We start from the raw sequence: 19091 nt of genomic DNA on the forward strand, positions 1-19091 counted from the left end.
TGGCCACACAGTGAGCTCCAAGGGATGTCCTGGCCACTGTCTCCAGCCTCAGACTCTGCCACATCCCAGATACCATCCCCAGAATGGAACCTCTCTGCATCTGGCTGGGGGCTCTCTGAATTCACACTCACAAGGGACTCAAGAGAGGCTCAAACACTGCCTGGCCCACCTGGGAGGGTTTGCAAGCCACAGCCAACATTTGAACTATGTCACAAAGCTCCTTTCCCCCATGTGAAGCTGGGGCCAAAGTGCTCCTCTGAATTTCAGTGACACTCCCAGGGTAGACTGATCCAGGTAAGGGATCAGTGAATTGCTTCCTTCCACTGCCACAATATCCATCTCCTCACAGCAGATCTCTGGGCTCCCTCAGCAACTCAGCTGCAGCGGGAAACAAAAGGGATCTGGTTGTTTTAAGATGGTTTGAAGTGAATAAAGTGAGTGAAGTGTTCCGAGCCTACACACCTGCTGTCTGGGTTTGTGCTGGTGAAGCACAGCACGATGAGCTCGCCATCAGCTTCCGCCCAGAGCTGAGGGCTCCTCTGTATCAAAACCTCACCAAACTTGGCTTGTTTTTGCACCTTGCTGAAGTTTCAAAATGAAAGTGTCTTTGTGCACAGCCACATCCCTGGAAGTGTCCAAGGCCAGGCTGGATGGGGCTCGGAGCAACCTCGGCTGGTGGAAGGTGTCCCTGTGCATGGCAGGGGGTGGAATGAGATGGGCTTTGAGGTCCTTTCCAAAAACTATCCCGTGATTCCAGAAATAGCCCATAAAAGCGGGGTAAAATCGGTCTGCCTCCAGCTGACTCGGCCGAGCTGTCTGGAGCGCCTGCAGGTGGGATTGGGGACGCACAGGATGGGCTTTTGGGATGGCAGCAAGCCCTGGGTGGAGCTCAGGGCACGAACGAGGCAAAGACGAGAGATGCCCGGGGAGAAAACAGCGACCAAAGCAGTAAGGGAGGGAATCAGGAGGGGCTGCACAGCGGGAGCTGCCTCGGGTCAGGCTGATGTCTATGAACTAAAGCAGAGGGTGTGCAGGGGGAGGCTGAGGAGGGAATCGGGACCCCCTCCGCGCCTCATCCCGGTCTCATCCCGGTCCCATTCCCGGACCCGCATCCCGCGGGGGGCGCCGCGCGGTGCATGCTGGGAGTTGTAGTCCCTGGAGGCCGCATCGCCCACCACGTGACCAGCGCCGAACCAATCGCGACGGCTCCCGCGTCGCCGTGGCAACCTCCTGTAAACAAGATGGCGGCGGGTGGGTGAGTGCTTGAGGAACGCGGGGACCGCCCTGAGGTTCAGGGACCACCCTGAGATTCAGAGAACACCCCCGAGGTCCAGAGAACCCCCAAGGTTCGGGGAACTCCCCCCAACACACGGAGCTCCGCCCCAGCACGCCTCGGGTTCCCCACTCCTTTTGGGCCCCCTCAAGCGCCCCCACAGTTCCCTCCCCACTGGAGGTACCGGGTGACCCCCGTTATTTTGAGCCCCTTTTTTCTCCTGGTGTATGGGCTGAGACGATGGGCTGATGAGAAAGATGTGAGGTTTGGGCTATTTCTGGACATTTTTCATTATATTTTAAAAAAAATCATCTATCAAGAAACCTCTCCCAAAGTTAATGAACGTGTGCTTTATTTTTTTGTATTATCCTCTCTTATTTTTAAAAGGGACAGAGCTGTCCAAGTTTCTTGCCTCCATGGGTATGGCTGTTCTTACCATCCTTCATATTTTGCAATGTTTGTAGCGCTCTCTCTCTCTTCTACAAGTGTCCAAAATCAGATAAGAAACAACAGGTTTCCACATCCTCAACCAGCCCTAGAGCACAGCAGAACGTCATCTATTCTTACAGTTCCATTTTAGGTCACATCCTCCCTACTAGATTTTAGAGCAAAACCTCACATTTCACTGCCAGTAAAGTTTGCTGCTTTTTTCATCCCATAGTGGGTTTTTTTGTTAAAATAACTCAGTTTTACCACTTTCTGCCTCTCTGTGCAGCAACTCTCTGCCAGTGTTGTGGTCTTCTGCAAGCTCCACTTTGTGATCACTCTTTCAGCTGCTGGGATTGTGCCTCCCTGTGGTCCTGGCTTCTAATGAGTGCCCACACACTCTCATTAATTTGGGAATACTTATGGGATTGAATGGCCAGGCCACCTGCTTTCCCTCAGCACAACCCTGATATTTCTTTCCCTGCTTTGGAGAGGTTGTATCCAAACACTGACCTGTTTTCTTCCTTTCATGCTCTCCATGCCTCTTCTCAGAAGATACCAGGCTGTCTCCTAGGACCAGGAATCCACTGCCAGGCACCCTCCTCTCCTGCTCCAGGGGACAACACTGAAAGAGAACATGGAGGGTAAAGTCCCTCAGTTATCAGGGGGTTCTGGGCCATCAGAGTTTCTCAGTGACACTCCTGGCCAGAGCCAGACACTGTGGTGCCCCTCTCTCATCACAACATGCTGTTGGTGACACAGCCACCCCCCCACCCCCAAAAAGCACCCTTGTCCTCCCAGAGCAGGAATTCTGCTGTGGGGCCCCCTGTGTGCCCCCCATTTCAGAGAGGAAACAGATATTTGTGCTTCCAGGTGCAGCTCACACTGACACAGAGCTCATGTCCTCCATGGTGCAACAAATCTCTCAGTTGGAACAAAAAATAATGAAACAAGCACAAGAAATCCAACTGAAGGTAAAAAACAGCCCCTTGCTGAGCCTGATTTGTGTCCTGATTTGATGGTTGAAGCCACAGCAGTTCCACCTGCTCAGGCCTTGTTTGGGCTAAACAAAGTTAACCTATGGCCAAAAAAACCTTTTCAAAGCAACAGAGGAATTCCATCAGGCCTTGGGGTGGGAGAGGGGACAGTCCCTGCTGTCACTTCTTACAGCAGTGACTCCCAGCACCCTGGCACTAATACCAGCAGTTCTTTAGCCTCAGACCTGTTATTTTTTTCCCCTTCCTTTTGTCTTCTGAAACAGCAGCTGCTCACTCAGCAGAGTCATCCTGGAGCAAACCTCTCTAAAAAACACCTTTTAATAGCTTAGAATAAATACCCTTGTTTTGTGTAATTTTTGAAGAAGTGGTTGCAGAGCTGCTGGTTTAGTTTCTAGAACAGCCCCTCAGCAGGAAGCACAGGAGGCTGTGTGTGCCCACAGCTCTTGTGCAGATGGAGGACTGGGAGACAGGTCACTTATTCCTGGAGTTCTGTATTTATCCCACCCCTCACTTGAGTCTAATTAAGGTATTTGTGAGGTGATTCAGCCCTTCTGACCCTTATTTTTCCTGTCTGAGTGGGGTGAGAGTACCTGCCCAGACTCACCCAGCCAGGACTAATTGTGCCAACTGTGCCTCGAGATCCTGAGGCCCAGGGACTAAGTGAGGTCATTATTTGTTCTGTCCCTGTAGGACAGGAGGATTGCTGAACTCGAGTTGAAGATAAAGACTCTTCAGGAACAAGAAGGTAAAAACTCATCGACCTTTGGCACCTCTGGGAGAGCTACAGAGCTCCTGGTACCACAACTGAGCTCCTCCCTGAGCTGTCCTGGGCTCCAAAGCACAGGAGCCTCTTTGGTGAGAGGTACCAGCTGCACTGGTACCATTTCCTAAAGCAGATCTGCACTTCAACTCCCATCTGTTACTCTGCTTTTTCTGGTGAAGTGCAAATCGTAATTTCCTGACCTATTTTCTATGGGTTATTAAGTTTCCATGAGTGTAAACCAACCACACAGACATCCACAGATGGTCAGGGGAAAAAAACCCAAAAGATCAGTAAATACTGCTGAGTTCAAACAGGCAGGAAAACTGCTACAGCTGAGAGAAACCAAAAATCTACTTGCAGTCTCCAGCAGGTCCAGGCTCACTTGTCCTTTGAGGCAGCTTAACTCTAAACTGAACCCAGCTTTGACTGAGTCACTGAAGTTTTTTCCCCTATTCTATTCCTTGGGATCCAGCAGCTCTCCTGCTGAGCCCACACTCCCTTCCTACCATGGCTGAGCCACCTTGTTAGTGCAGAGCTGTGGTAAATTCTCTTATTTCCTGAGTAGAAAGCACAACTGTGCCTACAAACCACAAACATGTGGTTTGTGCCTCCGTGTGTGTTGTGCTGCCACTCAGCCAAGATTCCTGGACCCAGCTTTAATGGACACCTGCTCTTTATTTTAATGGGCTGAGGAAGCCAAGCAAATTTTATTGCATAATTGCCAACAGCACCACTCACATCAGCTTCCTGCAGCATGAAACTTCACCAGTGTCGTTCACAACTGTCTCTGAGTCTGTCAGCATCTTGTCAAACCACTGCAGGCTGAATTGTCAGGGTCCAGCACACAAATCTCATGCTCAGCTCCTGTGTCACAGGGGTTTGAGTTCACTTACAGTGCAGGCAGGTGTTGCTGGGGGGCTGTGCTGTGGGACACAGGTTAGCTCCAGGCTCTTCTTCAAGGCTGTACACAGAAACATCACCTCTTTTTCAGATGCTCCTGACTCACCCACCCTAGAAGAGCTGGAAGTGAGATGCCTTCACCTGCAGACCCAGGTCTGCGAGATGGAGGTGAGACACCTGCTTCACCCTCAGCCATCTGCACCTTCAGTTTGAGATTGCTGCACTCCCAGAATGTTTGGCTTTTTCAAGCTGGCACTTTGATCATCACAACTCTTAACCTCATTCTGGAAAGGAAGAGCAGGTTGGATGGGAGCAGCAGGGCAGGAGGTTTTCTGATACACAGACATCTGTGTCTCCTGCAAGCCTCTTCATTTTGATTTCCAGGACTGTAGAAATATTCTTTGTAGCTCCTACAATCCTGAGAGGTTACACTGTCACTACAAATGCTTTCCTACTCCCTTTTGCCCTCTACTAGTGGAGCTGCTACCACTGCCTTGCCAGTGAGTCTGTCTGCCTGGGCCAAGGAGCCTCAAGACAAACCTCTTCTACCTCCCTTTCTGTTTCTCAGTCACAACTGAGAAAGCTCAGGCTTCCATTTCTAGTTTTCTGAAACTCTACTCTACAGCACTGACTTGTACTTTCCCCTTTCAGCAGTTTCTGAATGACTATGGTCTGATTTGGGTTGGAGAGACACAGAATCAGCTGGAAGACACAGAATTGCTCAAGGATGAAGAAGAGCTGCTGCCAAGGAGCCTCTGGAAGCCAGGTAAAGCTCCAGCACCCTGGCTGAAGGAGCTATCCCAGCTCCCACTGCCTGCTTACAGAAGGTAAAGAATTTGGGTCTTCAGAATTTGTGATCCTGTGCCAAGATCTTTGCATCAATCCATTCCAGGGGCAGAGACATGGGGCAACCTACCACGAGCTAATCCAGGCAAGAGGTTTAATTTTATATACACCTTTATTTTGTAAGCCCTCCAGCAGAGAACCTGATGGCTCAGCCCTTTGGGAGGACTTCACAGCAGCTGTTTCCTGCAGAATTCACATACCCTGCACCTCTGATTGCTCTCATAATATTGACGTAAAGTGGGTGGAAAACGGAATCAGGTGCTTTGTGTACACAGCAGTTGTAGTAACTTACCCACATTGTCTGGCTCCATCAGGTAATATTGTTTGCCTTTCCTCCCAACTACCACGCGAGTGGTTTAATTGAGGCCTGACTGTGCTGTGTGGAGTCCAAGCATGTTTGGCAATGGGTTCTTAGGAAGTGGTAACAGAAAAGAAAAAGGAAGAATACTTGGGCGGTAGAGCCAGTGTTGCTTCCTATCCACCATGCAAATATCAGCTAACTAGACCTTCCCCACCCTTAGATGCAGGAAGGGAAAGGTAGACAGAAATCAGTAGAAATATTTTGGTTTCAACTCACTGGCCCTTTCTAAGGGTATTTCCCCATCCTCCTTTAGCAACTCATAAAAAAGCAGAAGAGCAAATACAAAGGGCTATACCTTAACCTACATATTTTCTTTCATTTCCTCATCTATTTCATTCCTTTGCCCCATTACAACTGTTTTACTGCTTCACCCAACCACCATCAAGCACCCAGACAAACACCCTTGCAGTGTTCATGCCCCAAGAACAACCTGCAGCTCCCTGTGTTTACACTGACACTTGTTCAGCACCTCTGCCCTGATCCATTGATCCAATCTAGTGAATCCAGCTAGTGAAATTCCTGGCTGTGCATTGTACAGGGACAACACAGCACTTCTGAAGTGATAAACAAGACAAAGCTGAGCATGGACCCCTGTGAGTTTGCATCCTCTGCCTTGCCCTTGTGGTTTAGCACACGCCCACGTGGACCTGGCAGTGCTGCACCACAACAGGAGTGTTGCACCACACTCTGTAAACATGTGAAAGATAAACCACGACAGCCCAAAAAAATGTCAGGGCTCCAACACACCTCAAATTCATCCAGATAAAAGCTGCTCTGCTGCCATCCCCTTCCCCCTGTAACTCTGATCCCTCTGCCACAGGTGAAGCAGTTGTTTCCAAACACGAGATTGATTTTGATTTAATCTTGGAGAACATTAAGTATTTGAACCTGCTGGCTGGAGAAGGCACTTCTCAAATTGAGCACACCCTGCAGGGGGCTCGGCTGAGGCAGCCAGAACCCCTCCCTCTCACCCTGTACCAAAATGGCATCATCATGTGCAACGGAGCCTTCCGGCCCTACGAGGACCCATCCACACAGGTATGGAAAGGTCTGCAGAGGAGTTAGAACCATCCTGCCATCCTTCACTAAGCCCCAGGCAGGGGAATAAAGCTTCTGAGCTCATCTCAGTCCTAAAAAGGAGCCCAGCTCCAAACCTGCATTCCCACAGTGCCTTCAAAGAGTTGTACATCTTTGTGCAGTATTTTTTAAAGATGAGAGTCTGCGTCTTTGGTGCAGACTTTTTCTGCATGGCAGAACACTACAAATAGGAGCAGCCCAGCAGAAAGAGCAGTCCTGAGCTAAACAGAAAGTCTGTGGTGTGACCACAAGCTCTCATGTTGTTTTAGCAATGCCTGCAAGACATTATGGATGGATATTTCCCCTCAGAGCTGCAGCCCCACTACCCCGATGGCATCCCTTTGCAGGTAAGTGCCAAACCCTTTTCACCAACTTTTGGGGAGAAGCTCTCCTGCTTCCCAAGAAAACTGTTCAAGGTTTCTGTCATCAATCTGCTGGATCCTCCCACAGCAAATGCAGTTTGAGGTTGGTGATGCCGTGCAGGTCTGTCTGGGGAAAAGGGTGGTGGGGAGTGCACCTGCTACAGCCGTTAGAGGAAGTGAGTGTTTCTGCATCAGCACTGAGAGGTTTCTCTGCCTCAGTGAATCCTGGCTTGGAATGAGGCTTATAAGAGCACAGCAGGCTCTGCAAGAGAAGTAGCATGTGCAGCATCTGAAGAGCTGTGTCACTAAAAGAGAAAAACAGTTACTCAAATAGATCCCCTGGAAAAGCTTTTAAAACCAGACTGAACCAGTGACTCTCAAAGAGAATGTCATGAGAGTTTATTCTGCCACAAGCTAAATGGATTTGGCCACCTGAGGTTCTTTTGGGCCCCACTTTTTGATTTCTCAGAAATGGCAAAAGGCCACATTTGCAGGTAGAAAGCCTCAGAGGAATCAAATCTAGGGCTTTGAGTGCATCTGAAATGCAAGCAGGAACAACCAGAGGCTGGACCTACCCATGGCTACAAGGAAACCAGGGCACAACTGCAGGGGCAAGACAAGGTCAGTCCAGCTGGAGTGAGCTGGGAGATGTGGAAGTTAGAAAGTCACATGGAAGGAGGATTGTGCAAAGCTCTTGGGGCTGAGGCTCTGTTTAACCTACACATCCTTGGTTTTGTTTGGGGTTTACTACTGCTGGTTTTCATCGCTGTGGTTTATTGTGCTCTGATGCACCAAGAGAAGCTTTTGAAACAGTCAGATTTGCTTATGGTAGCTGGACTTAATTCAACAGGTCACTGACAGAAGGAACGTGGTATTTCAGGAGGGAGACCTTCCAGGGAGTTTTCCTGGCCATGGCCAAATGGTTGGTCATTCAGAATCAAACCAAGTGCAGGAAACCACCAGGAGCCCAGGTAAAATCTTAAACCTGCCTCAAAAATGCAGCTAATTTTCGAGGAGAAGAATTCCTAAACCTTACCAGGACAGCACAGCAGGGAGGAAGGGAATGTGGGTGGGGGTCATCTCAGCAAGGAAGGCAACACTTCTGGGTCAGGTGTTGCAGCCCGATTCAGGTGGCTCTGGAGGACCACCTTACAGGTTTCGTTTTCACCTTAAAAGGACATGTTTCCAGCCTCAACCAATTGGAGTCAGACCACCGCACCTGGGGTGGGGTCACTTGAGGTCATATATACCTGTGTATTTGAATAAACTTGGGATTTGCTTTACATCACATTGGTGTGTGCAGTCCTCACTAGGCATGGTTGCAACAAATGGTGGACCCCGACGTGTCTCAGAACATGAAACCCACCTGCAGGCCTGCCTAGAGCCTTAAGAAGTGGCCCCTGAGAGCTACTATGCCCCAGTTTTTTTGGGTGCTTTGTGGAGAAGCCCCTGAGAGCTTCTGTCTCCCTTAAACTTGGGAGTTTTGTGTAGTGGCCCTGAGAGCTGCTGAAAGAACGTGGACTGAAGGAACCACGACCTTCGAACCGGTGAGTTAAAGAAACATGGGAAATTCCAACTCGTCTAAAACCAACTTATTGCTTGATAAATTTGAGAAACTAGCTCGTGTAACAAAAACGGACATTGAAAGACAGGCATTACAAAATATTTTGGAATGGTGCTTCAGGCAAGGGCACTTAACAGATGCCAATTCCATGCTTTCCATAGAATTATGGGAAAAAATTGGGGCAGATTTGTGGAATTCAGCGCAAACTGCACCCGAAGAATTTTTGCCGCTCATTCCGTCATATGCAGCTGTAAAGAAAATGCTGTTAGCAGTAGAACGAGCCCGTAAAAACCTCGATCTACCGGAGAGGACGGAAAACAGTCAGCTTTTGCAGGGCGATTTTTCCCCTGAACACCCTTCTGCACCGCCGTGGGCACCGCCGCTCGCAGAAATGCTGCCGCGGTACCCCTCTGCCACACCGCTGCCGCCCGTGCCGTCCGTCGGACACCCGCCGCGGTACCCAGACGCGGCACCGCCCGCTCCCGCTCCGGAAAACCCGACAGAATCACAGCAACCATGGAATCAAAGCTTTTCCACGCCGTTCGTCGCCGCGAAAAGCCAAGAAGTCGCCTCTGTACAGCGAATGAGACCACCGGCTGCCGCTGTAGAAGCGGCCGGACCTCAGCAGCAACCTTGGAACCCCACGAGACACGCCGCAGAGAAACAAACCGTGAGTGAGTTTTATTTAAATCCTAACTCCGAGAAGGCGCGATGGGGAATGCCCTCAGCCGAGAGAGACATGTGGAGGGGGAGACAAACCCCTTGGAGTTTCTCTGCCCCTGTCCATCCACCTTCGGCGCCGCCAACGCCGCCGCTGCCGCTAATGCCCTGCGGGTACCTCGGGGCTGGGGTCGCGCCGCCGCCGCGCTCCCCGCCGCCCCACGGGTACGCCGGAGTCGCTCCGTTGCGGCAGGAGACTGTTGAGGCAGACATTCCAGCAGGGCTACAGCCGCCCGGCATAACCGCGTGGCCAGGAAAACAAAGAGACCACGTGCTGGCAAAGCCCGCGAAATCAAACAAAGGAACGGCGCGCCCTTACCACGAGGCGCCAGGACCGCCCAACCTCCCTTCCTACTGCATGCCAATCACAGCGCATGCGCCAGGCGCGGGTCCGCCGCAGCCTGCAGGGGCCGGGGTCAGCTACGAATTCGCCCGCTCCGGGGGCAGATCAGTTCCTGCGCCACCCCCACCACCTCCTGCGTGGATCGACCGCGTCATGGAGAGGGGAGAGACTCCACCCCAGTGGAGCGGAGCCACCGGAGCTCCCCCTGAGCGTTCCCTTCACTGCGTGCCACCCACAGAGCAAGGGTCCCGAGAGCGAGTTCCCACAGCGTCAGTCGCGCAGGACACAAGCGCTGCAGCACCAGCGGGGACCCTCTCCCCGATAGCCGTGCGCTGCCCGCAGCTGCCAGCACCGGCACTGGAACCCCCCGCGCCGGTAGAGACTGCCCCTGCGCCGGCAACCTGGTACCTGCAACCTCCATCACCGACAGCCACACCCACCAGCTGTATCCCAGAATGGAGAGCAAAAGAAAAAGAAGCCTCTGTTTGGGACATGCTGGGGGCAGATGGAAATTGCAATGCTGTTAACTTAATTTCAAAGCTTTCTGATACCCAGGTACCAGATTCTGCAGATGGAGTCACAAAGCCACCTCGCGACCTCACATTTAATACCCAGCAAAGGTACAAAGAGTTAGTATCCATAGCTGCAGAAGTAGGTACACCCTCACCTTCCCTGCAACCCCTGGTTTCTGCACCTGTGATTAACACTACACACGGCTTAAAATGGGAGCCACTTGATTGGAAAATTGCACAAAAAATACACAGTATAGTCTTTCAATACGGCTATGACAATGCCTTGGTAAAAAACCAAATCACAGCCTTCATAAAATACAATAACCTAATCCCAGCAGACACTAAGGCTTTAATGGAGTTTATTCTACCTCCTACTGCTTATATGTTATTTCTACAGAAATGGAAAGAGCAGTTAACGGAGGAACAGGCAAAAAATATACACTTAGAAACTGGACATCCCTTAAAATTAGCATCTTTAGACCAGCTAATGGGATCAGGAGCTTATGAAGACCCACAAACACAAGCTGCATTACATTTTCATATTTTGGAACAGTCAAAGAATGCTGCTTTGACCGCATTCTCTAATCTGCCTAAGAAGGGAAAACCTTCCCTACCTTACATGCAAATAATGCAGAAACCTGGACAGACATTCATAGAATTTGTAGATAAAGTAACAGAAGCTTTGGATGCTGCTCCAAATATTACCCCTGACATTAAACCAGCCTTATTGAAAGATCTGGTAATTAATAATGCCAGTCCTCAATGCAAACAGCTCATAGCCTCTCTACCAGCCACAGCTACTTTGGTACAGTTAATTGAAGCCTGTGCCAGATTGCCCTGGGTAGAAGAGGAGGAAAAAGCAAAGCTACATGCTTCTGCTCTAGCCACAGTTCTTAGCAAACAATCCACCCAAAAAAGGGGGAAAAGACCCTGGAATTTAACAACAAAATCTTGTCCAGCACAACCAAAATATAGCAGAACTCAAAGGTTCACTGGAGAATGTAACCGTTGTCACAGACTTGGTCACAAAGCCCAGGATTGTCATTCTAAATATAAAAAGGATGGTACTCCTCTAACAAACATGGGGTGGGGAGCTGGACCTCCAAAAAACCAGAGGGGCTGCAAGCCATGGGGCGCAGCCAGTCAAATAGCTCATGGAAACTGGAGCCACACTGCCTTCCCCATATGGCAACCACAAGCAGCAGTAGCCTAAGACTAGTTGTTAACTGTCCAATCAAACAAGAACAGTCTAGTTCCAAGAGCATGTTGTTTAGCCTGTATTTTGAAATTCTGTTAACTTTCAGTTAAAGTGCAGTTTTGAGCTTATTGCACTACCAAGTTGCCCAGCAGGATGTAGGGATGAGGATACCTGCCCCCCTAAGCTGCTGAACATTTTCTAGAGAGCTTAAGATCATCAGTACTTACTCTCTTTCAGTGTTAGTTATGTTTAGCCTTTGTGAATTTCCTCTGTGAATTCACACTTGTTTACTGATTTACCAGGAGTCTATAAGGTGACTAAAAATCAAAGCTTCATTCTCAAGCCTCTGTGATGGCCACACAGAAGTTCTGAGAATGGACCTTGAACATAAGGAGATTTAGTTCAGCTGGACTGAACTTGCTTCTTTGCTAAGTCAAGTCACTCTGCACTCTTGGACACTATGCACAGAATTTAATAAAATTTGTAGTTTGTTTACAGTGGTTTGTGCAGTGACGACTGCACAAAAAGACCACAATTTCACGCGTGAAAGAAAAGTTTCTTGTTTTGCACTAGTTGTAAGTTTGCAAATTCCAAACATACATGTCTTAGTCATGTATTAGTTTGTGTGAGTTTACAAAGGTTACTGTACCTCCTTCCAAAAGTTCTATTTTGAAAAGAGAGGGGGAGGTAGGGATGTGTAACCTGCAAATACCCTGTTAAGTCTTGAATTAGCAAAATTTAAGATTTTCAAAATGTTATTTCTCAATTTTCAAAATTTTCAGCCTTTCTGTTCAAGTTGCAATATGCATGATGTGTATTCTGTTGTTTGCATTTTTGCTTTGTTCTTTGAAACAAAAGGGGGAGATGTTGCAGCCCGATTCAGGTGGCTCTGGAGGACCACCTTACAGGTTTCGTTTTCACCTTAAAAGGACATGTTTCCAGCCTCAACCAATTGGAGTCAGACCACCGCACCTGGGGTGGGGTCACTTGAGGTCATATATACCTGTGTATTTGAATAAACTTGGGATTTGCTTTACATCACATTGGTGTGTGCAGTCCTCACTAGGCATGGTTGCAACAGTCAGGGCCTGGTGTTGCTTCAGCAGTTGAGAGACAGGCAGCACACACAGTGTCCTCTTATCATTAGTCATCCTAAAGAGTGAGATGTGACAAGTAAAAGACCAGAAACGCAGTGGGTTTCCAAAAAACATACCTGCCCTGGGCCTTTCTGAAAGGCCAAGCTCCTTCTGCTTTCACCTTTACCACCATCAAAGGCTGAGGGGGGGGTGTGGCTGGCAAACAACCCTCTGCTCTCCTGCAGGCTCATTCCATAAACACAGGAACCTTAAAGCCACATCAGTTTTAACTGTGCTGAATGTGGGACAGTTTCTCTTCACACTTTCATAACAGAATATGGGACATAAGGTCAGACCATAGATTCCTCATTTTGCTTTTAGATTCTCACAGTCTCCATAAGCAATAGCTGTGAGGGTTGGGAAGTCAAACTGAGTCAGTCAGAGTCAGAAACCAGTGGGTTTGTGTGTGCATCACTAAATAACCCAACATGTGCATCTCCATCAGCAATAGCTGCCTGGTTACACACAACTGAACTGCTTGCTCATTCATCTTAAGGCTATTCCCAAAGAGCAGCTCTGCTAAGTATTCCCTGTATCTATGTAGGAAAAAAATAATTTCAAAACAAAAGGGATTGACACCAACAGATACACCCTCACAAGGTGAAAAATTGGCCAAGTCTGTAAAAATGGTAATAGTTTCAGTTTTTCACAGCAGAGCTATCCAGGTTTCTGTGCATCCCAGCTGTGCTGAACAGGCTGTGCTGTTCTCAGTGTTGATGTTGACAATCAAACATTTAGTGGGCCAGAAAGTGGGACAAGCTGCAAGGGAGGAACCCAAGAACAAGTCTCAGCCTCGCTGGGGGTGACAAGAGCTCTCCCTGTCGGCTGCTGTGCTCTCTCCTTTCACCACATCAGCCTGTTCTGAGGGTAAAATGTCTGTCAAGAAGCTCACACACAGACACATCTCTCCCTCTGTTCTGGCAGGTCCCAAAACCTCCTTGGAGCAGATTCCCAGTGAGATTTCCAAGCCCCTGGAACATGGAGCGGTTGGTGTCCAAGGCTCAGCCAGAGCAGCACAGCAGGTATGAGTGGACAGCCAGATCTCCACAGGAGGGGCCAGCAGGGGTTCCCTGGGCTCAGCACCCTGCACAGCACCAGCACCCCCTCCCTGGGCCTCTCTCAGCTCCCTGTAATCTCCTCCTCCCAGAGAGGCTCCACAGGAGCACATGTGGCACTTTGGCACCTGCCTCTGGGCTGTCCTGGCTCTGGCTGCTCTCCAAGCAGTGGTGACACTCACCTGGTTTGGTTTCAGGGCTCTGATGGGGTGCAGAGCAGCAAAGAGACCTTGGAGGAGACACCCAGGCTGGCTGAGCTGGAAAAGAGCAGGTACAGCCCCCCAACCCCTGCCCAGCCTTTGCCTCCTATTTCATCACTGCAGGTTTATTTCAGGGGGTTCAGCTGAGGAAGTAAATAGATTTTCCTCTTTTAGACCTTAGAAATAATCAGAAAAAAGGCCAAGTTCAGTCTTTTGGGAAGATCACTGATTTTTTCATGGCAAACCTGCCATATTTTACATCTCTAACAAAGAGCTGCTTTTGTTCAACACGTCACTTATTTTTGTGAAATAGTTTTCCCAACAAGCCATGGCCTAAAAGCTTGAAACCATTGAAGAAGCTGCTTGCAGTCATGTTAAGTGGGAGAATCCCTCCAAGAAACTGATACCCAAGTGGGAGGTTTCACTAACAGCACTTTTCCACTCAGTCCTCTGGCAAGCCAAGACCCAAATAGCTGATGGAAAAATGAAAAAACCCAAGCAGATTATTTTTAATCAAAGAAGTAGGGCAAAGTACTTACCAGACAGTCCTGATTTAAAATGAAAAAGCTAAAAAAAGTCAACAACCCTCTTCAAGGCACCTTCAGGCAGGGAAAGCAAAGCAGCAGTTTGGGCAGTGGGTTGGTCTGTTTGCCTGTGGCCAGATAGGGCCTCACTCACATCTGGAACATTCCCAAATGTTCAGACCACACCAGCATCCCAGAGGTTCTGCCCATTGAGTGGAATTCACTCCTCAGCTGAAAGGGTTTTCTAAGCAGGGTAGAGACAACTGAGGAGGCTGGAGCTGCTGCCCCTGGTGTGTGCACTCTCCGTGTCAGATCCGAGAGCGGGGAGCACACGCACGTTGTGAAGATGCTGTTCACTGACACCATCGGGGACCTGCGCCAGCACCTCGCCCACATCAGGTATGCCCAGGACTTCCTCCCTTCCTTGCCTGGCTCTGCAGGGCCCAGGGAAGGGTTCTTGGTGACTGGTGAAGGCCCTGGGTTTTCAAGCATCAGGCTGAGCTGGGTCACAACCCCAGTCCATTGTCCCTGCAGCTCCCTCACCTCCTTGGGCAGCACTGTCAAGATCCCACACAGCTCGGAGCATTTCACACCTACCTTTGCCAAAAAGCTAACCAAGACCTTTTCTGTCCTCCCAAAATTGCCATCAGACCCAGGCCATCACTGCCTTTGCTCTACAGTACTCACATGAGTAATGCCACCATTCCTAAGGTGCTGATGCAGCCTGGAAGCTGAGCTGCAGCCTTTGCTTGGCTGCAGAACCCATTGCTGGACAACACCCCCTTTGCTCAGCCATCTCAATATCCCAACCCATTTAATGCTGCCCAAGGGCTCACACAGCCCTTTGGGAACAGTTCCAGATGGCTGAAAGCCCCTTTTGCCCTCCCCTGTTCCCACTCCTGTCACAGGCCAGGGCCCTGGCCTTGGTCTGAGCCCAGGGTGAGCTCAGTGCTGTTGGGATGCATGAGCCTCCTTCCCACTGCAGCTGTGCAGCTGGAACAGCTGCTCCGTGCCTGGCTGTCTGCAAAGGGCTGGAAGCCCTTTTTTCTGCTCTTGCATAACCACAGCTGGATCAGCCAGAGCATCTCAGCAAAACCTTAGGGGATCCTGTGAGTAGGAAAGATTGTGCTGTTCTTTCCTAGGGGTGGAGACTCCAACTCATATGAGATCATCAGTACCTTTCCCCAGAGGGTGTACATGGACAACTCCAGCAGCCTGCAGGAATGTGGGCTGATCCCCAATGCCTCCTTGCTGCTGAGGAGAAGAGACCCCTCCCAGCAAGAGGGACTGGGCTGCAAACACCAGAATAGCTCCTCACCCCAAGCTCTGCAAGAAGGAGCTGCCTCTCAACATTACCTGTTATAACCTGCCCTGGCAGGGAAGAGGTTTTCTTTCCAGATTTGGTTTCATTGTGGCATTACCTGGGATGGAGAAGAGCTTGGAGCAGTGGTTTGGGCTCTCCGTGTGGCAGAGGGTGCCAGGCCCACTCCTGCTTCCTTCACAGGGGGCATTATTCCCCAAGACAGGTGGGCTTTGAACACAGGGAGCTTCCATCAGCTCACATGTGGGGTCCTGGCCTGGTCCCTCATCGCTGTGGAGGGTCACACAGGCTGGTCCCTGCCCAGGGGAGCCTGCCAGCTTCACACTGGTACTGGGCTTGGGGACTCCATAGCAGCAGCAAGATGGACACACAGCCAGGGGCAGTTTGCTTTCCACACACAGCTGCTCCCCACAGATTTCAACTGCACTGATACCAGGGGAGAAACAGGCAGAGTCCTGTGGTCCCTAGTGAAGCTAAACCTGAAGGCCTTGAGCCAATGCAAAGCTGGGCCTGAGCCAGACTCAACTCAGCCAGGAGATCCTGCTACTGGGTTTCCTGTACGTGCACAAGTCCTTCCCTTGGACAGCCCCCAGCTCCGGCAGGGCCCCGGTTCCAGCCTGCCTGCGCTTACCCGCCCTCCCTCCATCCCTCCCTCCTCCTGCTGTCGGGAGCTGATGCTGCAACAGGACACCGTGTCATTGGAGAAGAGCATAATCCCTCGGTGGCTTCTCTGCCGAACCCTGGGTAGAGCATCTTCCTCCTTCTCCGTGGGCTGGCGCTGCACTTTGCAGGCCCTTTCCCCTTCCCCAGCACATTCCTCCCATTCCAGCTGTGACAAGCTCCCACTTGACTCCCAGCTGACAACACTCCCACTCCTTCGAGGCAGTGCCTTCTGGCAGGTCTCCTTTGAGCAGACCCAGCCTTCATTAAAGGCTCCCAGTGAAACCCTTTATTCCTGTTGCAGCTTCCACTTCCTTTAGATTCCAAAGGTACAGTTAACTATGGAAGCTCAGGGTGCCCAGAGCTCTTCCCAGAACCCTCCAACCAGAGTTGGACCCTGCACAACTCAAAAGCAGGAAGCAAACCAGCTGCTTCCACAGACTTCCTGTGACCACTGACTCAACCCAAACAGCTCTGACGCAGCTTCCTCCTTTTCCCACCTGTAGCAGATCCAGGAGCAGCCTTTTCCACTGCCCCTCTCTCTCCTGGTCTGTACCCAGCCAGGAAATCTTTGTGCCTGGGGTTTGTTTTTTGCTCACGTGTCTGGCTGAAGCTGTGCCTGCCCTGGGCTGTTGCTCTCACCACGCAGAGGAGAGGAATGCTGGAGTGAGGAACCTGTCACTACCACGCCGTGGGACATTCAGACAAGTCCTGTGAGCCTTTGATTAGCAGCAGCAATCTAAGGTGTTAAGATCTTTGTGTCAGGCTGCAGTAGCAAGTACAACTGACTCTGCTCCTCTGAGCTGGAAATGACTCAGAATCATTACATAGGGTGATGTTTAACCTGTAGTCGAAATAAAACCAGATTTAAAAGAAACGCAGGAGCATTAAAATGAAAGGTACAGTAACATTTAATAGCATCTCGGAAGAAACACTGGTTATAAACTTGCTTTTTGGCAGGAAAACAAAATGCACTTGGTCCAGGATTGCAAAAAAGCCAACTCAAACAGGAAAGATCAGACAGCTGGAGCATCAGCTGGTCTGGGGCAGCCCTGAGCCATTAATGCTCATGAGGGAGCCCTGGTTGAGGCAGAGGACGGCTGGAGCAACACAGATCCCACTTCCAGCCCCATCCATCCCCCCTGTCAGCCTTTGCCCCCAGCTCCTCCATGGTGGGTGGTCAGACCCCAACTCTGTGCAGTGTTTTTGCATTAAATTAAGACAAACAAAAAAAAAATTACTTAGTTGCCATAATGTCTATAGTTGAGATGAAAAGGAGGGGAAAAAAGGGAAAGACAAAAAAAAAGGAAGTGAGGCAGCAGAATTTACAATTTTAACAGCAATTAGGAGAAGTGGGAAGTAACATACAGCCCTAAGCCCTTCCCTCCCGAGGCAGGGGAGGGGGCTGAGGGCTGGCAGCACTTCACACGGCCCCAGAGGCTTTGCTGTTTACAGAGGCACTGGAAGCTGCGGTGAGCCAGGCCCAGCTCTGCTCACAGGCCATGCGCAGCGAGCGTCACACTTTCTTTGGATCCCTCTGAGATGATACCGGGGTTAGGCAGGAGGGAATCGGAGGCAGCTGCAATGAGTTTTGGTCATGGGTTTCCCTGTGCTGGGATACAGGTTGTGGTGCCAGGACAGCGCTGACACCCTGGAAGTGAAGGTGGTCGGAGATGAGAGTGCTCAGGAACGCAGGTAAGAGTCCAGGAGGGGAGAGGAGCCAGGACTCAGGCCAGCTTCAGGAACTCCTGCAGAGTGTTTTGCTCCACTGCTTCCACAAAGAGCTCATAATCCTGCAGGGAAAAGCCACACGGTCGCTCACAAGGCAAGAGTGTCCCTTGAGAATGTGGCACAAACTAGTTCACAGCACAGGTACCAGTTGGTAGTGTCAAGGATGACAGAGCAAAGCAGGGACAGACCCGCACAGTGCAGCTCCACCAACAGTCACCCAGAGACCCCTGCCCAGGCCCCCTCTTTCCCAAGCCACCACACCCCAAATGGCCATGAACCCTGTCAGCACCTTGGCCGTGTGCCTCAAAAGAAAGCATCTTGACACCCTTTGTAGCAAAACCAAGGGGATGGGACTGTCACCCACCACCCAGCCTCACAGTGCTGATCCCCAGCTCGGAGCAGGAGCCTCACCCCACAATACTGGTCTCCGTTGACGATCTGGGGTGGGATGGCTTTGGGGTTGCCTGCCTTTGCCCTCATCTCCTCCCGGAGAGCGTTGTCCTGGGAGATATCCACCAGCTCGTACTTGATGTTTTTCCCATCGAGGATTCTGGTTACTTCGCTCTGTTGGGATTTGATCTGGAACCCGGTTGGGAAAGGCAGGTTATGGAGAGACGGAGAGGAGCCCGAAAAGGTGGGTGCCCACCCCAGCCTGCCAGCACAGCACCCACGGTGCAGATCCCACCTGGCCACGGGCTCGGCCCTGCGTGGAGGGGGACACTCAGCAGGCAGGGATGGGTTTGGGGGATGAAGGGGCCGGTGCAGCGAACGCAGGGGATACACCTGGGATAGGGCGGGGCGGGGGGAAGAGAGACGGGCACCCTCGGGAAGAGGGGCCCGGTGCAGCCAACCCTGCCCGCCGGAGCCCGGGCCCCGCCGCCGCTCACCTCCCGGGAGCCGGTCACCGAGGTGCTGTAGACCTTGAGTGTGCTCATGGTGCGATCGCGGCCGCTCCCTGCGCTCAGCCCGGCGGAGGGAGGCTCGGCTTGGCTCGGCTGAGCGGGAGGGACCGCGGCAGGGAGGAGCGGGCGGCCCCGCCACCGCCCGGCATGTGACTGCAGGGGCCAATGGGGTGGGTGGGTGCGGGCATGCGGGATCGGGAAACCACCGCCCCTACCGGG

The 19091-nt window shown here is 51.0% G+C and overlaps 2 protein-coding genes across 2 annotated transcripts; one reads left to right on the plus strand and one right to left on the minus strand.

Moving 5' to 3' along the window:
- The first annotated feature begins 918 nt into the window (after nucleotides 1–918).
- On the plus strand, nucleotides 919–17125 carry UBXN11 (UBX domain protein 11). The gene is given in 14 exon segments (XM_071576464.1): nucleotides 919–948; nucleotides 2252–2284; nucleotides 2286–2343; nucleotides 2573–2673; nucleotides 3388–3442; nucleotides 4452–4528; nucleotides 5012–5126; nucleotides 6388–6605; nucleotides 6914–6991; nucleotides 7857–7977; nucleotides 13404–13501; nucleotides 13732–13805; nucleotides 14511–14657; nucleotides 15401–17125. Coding segments are annotated over 14 exon segments (1428 nt in total). The 3' UTR covers nucleotides 15624–17125.
- A 7-nt stretch (nucleotides 17126–17132) lies between these two features.
- On the minus strand, nucleotides 17133–19060 carry SH3BGRL3 (SH3 domain binding glutamate rich protein like 3). Its single transcript, XM_071576887.1, is given in 4 exon segments — nucleotides 17133–18032; nucleotides 18382–18549; nucleotides 18858–18992; nucleotides 18995–19060. Coding segments are annotated over 4 exon segments (435 nt in total). The 3' UTR covers nucleotides 17133–17966.
- Between the last annotated feature and the right edge of the window lie 31 nt (nucleotides 19061–19091).

The sequence above is a fragment of the Pithys albifrons genome, chromosome 24 (genome assembly GCF_047495875.1).
Source record: "Pithys albifrons albifrons isolate INPA30051 chromosome 24, PitAlb_v1, whole genome shotgun sequence".
Classification (NCBI taxonomy): domain Eukaryota; kingdom Metazoa; phylum Chordata; class Aves; order Passeriformes; family Thamnophilidae; genus Pithys; species Pithys albifrons.